General features: G+C 52.1%; 1 protein-coding gene across 1 annotated transcript; it reads right to left on the reverse strand.

Annotated features, from left to right (window-relative positions):
• Positions 1-3,554: 3,554 nt before the first annotated feature.
• FAM43A (family with sequence similarity 43, member A) lies at positions 3,555-5,717 on the reverse strand. The gene has a single exon (XM_008590698.1). It carries the CDS (start codon positions 5,715-5,717, stop codon positions 4,452-4,454), a length of 1,266 nt encoding a protein of 421 aa, XP_008588920.1. The 3' UTR covers positions 3,555-4,451.
• Positions 5,718-5,862: the final 145 nt, after the last annotated feature.

The raw sequence follows: 5,862 nt of genomic DNA on the forward strand, positions 1-5,862 counted from the left end.
CTGATGTTGATGATGGCTTGGTTTGTTTTTCTCTTAAAGTTTGGACTTTCTTTTCTTTAGGTACCTTAAGTTTTGAGCTAGGTTTTTGGAAGGGAGGAGAAATGAAGCAGGACTGGGCAGGGAACTGGGCAGTAGGAGAAGCCAGAGGGAATGATAACGTTAACAGGAGGAGGCAGGATCGGGGAGAGAGATGAAGAGGAGGGCAGAAAAGGAGGCTGTCAGAAAGGACACTCTCCCTGGGGTTAGAAACAAGGACCTTACTGCTGCCACTGAACACCCAGAGAGCAGAAGGAACGAGTGCCAAGCTCCAGGGCCACCAAAAGGGTGGCTAGTCAAAGCTGTTTGAGTTAGGTTATGTCCAAGCTGGCAGTGGGGAGTTGGTTCCAGGGACACTGGGAATTAGAAGAAGGGATGAGCCAGCAGGATCAAAAGAGGCCCCAGCTATTGGTAAAGCCAGATCCAGATGTGGCCAAGAGTAAAATGCCTGGTGCAGAGAGTACAGAGCACGCTGGTCCCAGCGGCCTCCTGCCTGCCCAAGCCCTGAGTAGATTGCCATGTGTCAGACGTGGCTCCTAGCCCCAGCAGTCCATGCACATTTCTAGCTCTGTCATGCATCACTTGCCAGCAGGTGCTAGGGCTACTGATGCATACCACACGGAGGAAAGAGCTCTGCTTATTAAATTACCAAATACTGTTAGAAAAGAGGGCAACTTACTCTTAATAGAATTTTTATGTTTCTCATGATCCTTGGTGACTCCAATGAGATTTTCAATTCTCCAATCGGGTGCCAGCAGTAGATTCTACCAGCCAGTCCTCTCTCCTTTCACAAACAGAACCCTCAAAAACAGCTGTGTCCCCTGGGAGGGAATTGTGTTTTCTCAATATAACAGAGCCTTTCTAATTTGTTTAACATCTACTGCTCTGCTGACTGTGGGGCAGTGAGTGGGAGGTTTTCTTTAGGGAGGAGCATGTGCATGTGGAGGGGGCATCCTCTGAAATGAGAATTGTTGAGAGGGTACATAACACTACTGTTTGTTTTATACAGTCCTACGCCTCCCTCCTCCCCCCTCAACACACACAACAGATTGTAGAAACGAACACGGGATGTTTGTGCCGAGAGACGCTGCTGAATATCTCTCTGTGGCCTCACGCTGTCACCCCTGCAAGTCTCTCCTGTCACCGGAAGTCACTCTGCAGTCAATGCTGCATTGTTGGACACGTAGGATTACTTTAGCTAGGAAAGAATGGGGAAAGTGTCCCACTGCCTTTTAAGAACCATCAGGTTATGTAAAGAAAAAACACGAGCCTCACCTTGCAAGAAGGAAAAGTTAAATTTGATGAGTAAACCCGAACTCAGGTGCTCTCTAGAACATGTATTTCATCTGACTCCTTAGCTCTGCTTTTGTCACTCCACTCTGTCCCTCTGAGTGCCAGGAGCAAATGCATTTTGGGTGTTTTTTTTTTTTTTTTCATTCAAAACATCTCTTCTTACTTTAGTGATATCATCCCTAGAGGACTGAGATGTAAGAAGAGGTGAATCATGTATCACCTTCACATCTCTTCTAGAATTACATCAGTCTGAGCCCTGGGGTGCAGTGGGGATAAAAGCCAAATAGCAGGGGGGAGGAAGGCGAGATGGGAGGGCGTCAGGAGGGAGGGAGGCAGGCAGCTGATTCTTTCACAGTCTGCTTATTTTCTTCTTCCTCTTCCTTGGCCCTCAAGCCCCCCTTTCTATTTATAAATCACATAAGAGGAAAAATTAGACTTTACAGAGACAGTTGCCTTATATTTATCGATGCTGTTGGTTTAAATGTCATTTGCCTGAACTTTCTGACCGATCACCATCCCCCTATCAGTCACAGATGAAAGCCGACCTTGGCATTGTCACTGGACACATAAATTGGGTAAGGATGAAGGCACACAGACGCTGCCCCACCCCCAAGTACAGGCCATATTATCTTCACTCCATTTTACATCTTCGTCAGTTTCAAACAGCAGAGGAACTTGGCAATGTGTGGAAATCATTTGAAATGTGAAACCAAGTCACACAGGACAGTGATGACACACACAGCTATCTGCTCGTGAGGTGGAAGGCACACCAATGTGGGCGTATAGGTAGGCTGAGATTTGACTTTCCTGTTCTCTCTACCTGGGGTTTTTATTTATTTATTTATTTTATTTTTTTTAAAAGATGACCGGTAAGGGGATCTTAACCCTTGACTTGGTGTTGTCAGCACCACGCTCACCCAGTGAGCGAACCGGCCATCCCTATATGGGATCCGAACCCGTGGCCTTGGTGTTATCAGCACCACACTCTCCCGAGTGAGCCACAGGCCGGCCCTACCTGGGGTTTTTAAAATGTCATTCAGTCATATGTATCTGAGGTATTCAGGGAGAGGGACTCTCAACCAAACCAAAATATAATAGATTCAAAGGCCTGGACCTTGTCCTAATGCCCTTACGAAGAGACTGAGTATTTTAAAAGTACTTCCCACTCACCCCCTTTGCTTTTCTTTTTTAAAGATAGCCTTATGCCTGGATCTCTCCTGCTAATTAGAAAGAAAATCTTTCATCCTCCCTTCCTCTGTGGTTCCAGTGAATTCCAGATGCCTTAGGATCTCTGGGTCTAGCTGCTCAGAGCATATTTATGATGAAAACAAAGCAAAGTGGCCTCAGGACACCAGGGAAGGCTGGGAGTGAGATACATTTGTGCAACACAAGAAAAGAGGCCAAAAGGGGCAGAGGGGAAAAAACAACTTGCAGAAGGCACAGTTTTGGCAGCATCTTATTACAAATTCCAGCTGATCGGGGGTAGCAAACTAGAGACATCTGTTTGGAGTTTACAACAGAAACAAACACACAGAAAGCATGAAAACCCTAAAACATACACACCCAGATTAAGTTCTAACAGCTCCTCTCTGCCTTGACCTCTACACCATTTCCCCACTGGGTCATGCTGGGTTGTAGAAGGGAAGGAAATGGGCTCTGCAACCTGCTGACCCACCCGCCCCACCTGCACCATGACTCATTCACGCTGTGATGGGAACTTATCAACTTTCTCTCTCCTTGGTTTTCCTCCCAGGAAAAACAGAGATGGAATGGTCCCACTCCTTTCTTTAGGTCTCTAGCTCAACTCCTTCAGCTGTTTGTGAAGAAAAAGATTATGCAGTATCCTTATACTTGATCATTAGAGTGACCCAAGAGAGAGGTGGTGGAACCTCAGCAGACCTGGAAAGTCACTCCGCCATAAATAACCTCAGAGGGAAGAGTGGGAAATGGAAATTACTTCCAAAAATTAACTCAGAAAAGACCAGAAAAAGTCTACACTTGCACGACTTCATAATGAAGAATATAGGATATGCTTGAAAACACTGGCCCCAGACACAGTACCCAGAGTTGCGAAGGTCCAGAACGGACCCTGACTGCATAAAGTGGATTGCCCTTCCCTAATCCTCTCCAAGCATCACAAAAGCCAAAGACTGTCCCACTACACTGCCACAGGATGGGACACATCCTCCTCCCACCCTACCACAGAGGTTCCAGATGCTCACCTGTTCTGTTACATTTTCCGCTTTATTCTCTCCCCACTAACGTGCAAACAGAACCAGAACAGTGCTCCTCTTAAAAAATAACAAAATGCTTTATATACATTTCTGTATATACAACTGAACAACATTTTACATGTTTCTTTTGCACAGCAAAAGATATAAACATTCAGCTCTGAGAACAGTTATGTACAAAAACAAAAGATGTCCAAAATACTTCACAACAGTGCAAAATTATTTTACACAGTATCATGGAGTGATATCTGAGCAGGAGGAAGGTGTGTGTTTCTAAAGGAAAACTCCTTTTTTAGGTATTAGATGTCTTTAACTGTAAACAAAATGCATCTTTCTTTCATCTCCCCCCCCCCCACACACACACAGTTATTTGAGGAATTTGGCAGAATTTCAAGGGTCTGAGTCTGAGGTAAACAGCCCAAGCGCCCAAGCTCTCACACCAAAAAGAACTGGGGGCGAATGGATGACATTAAAGCCTCAAACATTGTGAAAGCAAAACTTCTTTTTCTTTAAAGGACATGTCTATGACAGTGCAGGGCCGTTCCAGGGGGCTGAGGGGAGGAAGTCAACCCCTCCTCCTCAGGCCCCAGCGCCCCACAAACAGGAAGCTGGCCGGCAACACCTCAGGCCGGTGACTCCGCGAACGCCAGCCTGGCTGCCCCTCTCCTTCCTTGCGGGGTTTTCCCCTCTCACATCTCCGCACGGCCCCACCCGCAACCTGTGCCCGCCTCAAACACAGCCAAAAGTGGCGGGGCCGCGGGGGGCGGGAGGAGCGTCCAGAAGGAACTCCGGACCTGTGCCCCCAGCACCCCATTTCTCCTTTCCTGGGGGCGGCCGGGGGATAGGGAGGTCGTCGGGACCACGGGTGGGGAGCACCAAAGAGTCTGGAGCTCAGCCCGAGTGGGGCTCGTCCGAGCTGCCGCCGTCAGTGAGACCAGACTGGTCCCCGGCGGTGGCAGAGGTGGCATCTGCGCCCCCGCCCTCGATGGAGCTCTCGCTGCTGGTGCTGTCGCCCGAAAGCAGGCGCGTCACCCGCAAGTCGGACTGCAGGGTGCGCACGTCGTTGCCGAAACTGAGCTCACCCAGGTCGCTAATAAGCTGCGACAGCTCGGCCTTCATGTCGGAGGCGCTACCCAGCAACAGAGGCAGTGGTCCGGCCCCGGGGCCCAGCGAGACCCCGCCGCCCCCCAGCGCCTCCTCGCGGCCATTCTCCAGAGTGTCCAGCAAATCGCCGCATTCTAGGTGCATGGCCACTACCAGCGCCCGCTGCGCCTCGGTCTCCTCCTCTGTTGGATCCCCCTGCCCCGTACGGTCCTCCTCCTCCAGGCAGCTCTGGGGGTGCTCCTCTTCTTCCTCCTGAAGCTCTTGCTCCTGCTGTTCGCCGAGCAGGTCCTCGGTGATGGAGCCGAGCTTAGGCGCGCTGCGGCTGCGCTCCACCGGTGGCTTGTAGCAGCAGGGTCCGTGCAGGAGCAGCTTGCGTAGCGGCACTAGCGGGATGGTGTGCGCGCCCACCAGCTCCTGCTGCTGGTGACGCGCGTCGTCTCGCCGCTTGAGACGTTTAAATTCCGCCAGAGCGTTGGCCGACGTCTGGTACAGCAGCAGGGCCATGGCCTGCGCCTTCTCGGGCTTGGACACCAGCACCGCGTGACAGCGGAGCATTACCGCCTTGTGCTTCAGCTCGTGCCGGTACACCCAGGCGAAGACTTTGGGCAGTCGCGCGTCTGCCACGCAGTAGGTGACGCGGTGCAGCAGGTATAGGTGGCCGGGGCGGCGCAGCGCGCGCTCCTCGGCGTGCACCATGCGGATACCCTGCGCACTCACTGTCAGTTTCATCTTGGTGCCTTGACGGCCCGCCTCGCTCTTGCTCCAGATCTTTCCCACGGCTAGGTCGGTGCAGCCGTCGCCGCGCGCCTGGATGGTGGTGGCATTACCCAGATAGAGCACTGTGTAAGTGGGGTCCTCGCTGGTGATGTGCAGCTTTTTGCGCTTGGAGCGGAACATGCTGCCCACCCGGCTGAGCGCCCCTTCGGGGCACGCCCGAGCCAGCGAGCTGAGCGCCGAGTAGTGCAGGTTCACAGCGTAGCCCTTGGGTTTGGACGCCTGCCGCGGCGGCGCCTCGGCCAGCAGCTCGAACTTGTGTTTCTTCCACGGCAGCATCTCCGGAGGGCGCCCCGGCGCAGCTGGGCGGCAGCAGCGGAGCGCCAGGCGCGAGCCCCGCTGAGCTACCCGCCGCGGCCGGGCTCGGCCCGGGCAAGACCAAAATAATAAAAACTCTCCTGGGAGCGGCCCAGTGGCGCGGGGG

This window comes from Galeopterus variegatus, unplaced genomic scaffold, assembly GCF_000696425.1.
Source record: "Galeopterus variegatus unplaced genomic scaffold, G_variegatus-3.0.2 Scaffold6296, whole genome shotgun sequence".
NCBI classification, from domain to species: domain Eukaryota; kingdom Metazoa; phylum Chordata; class Mammalia; order Dermoptera; family Cynocephalidae; genus Galeopterus; species Galeopterus variegatus.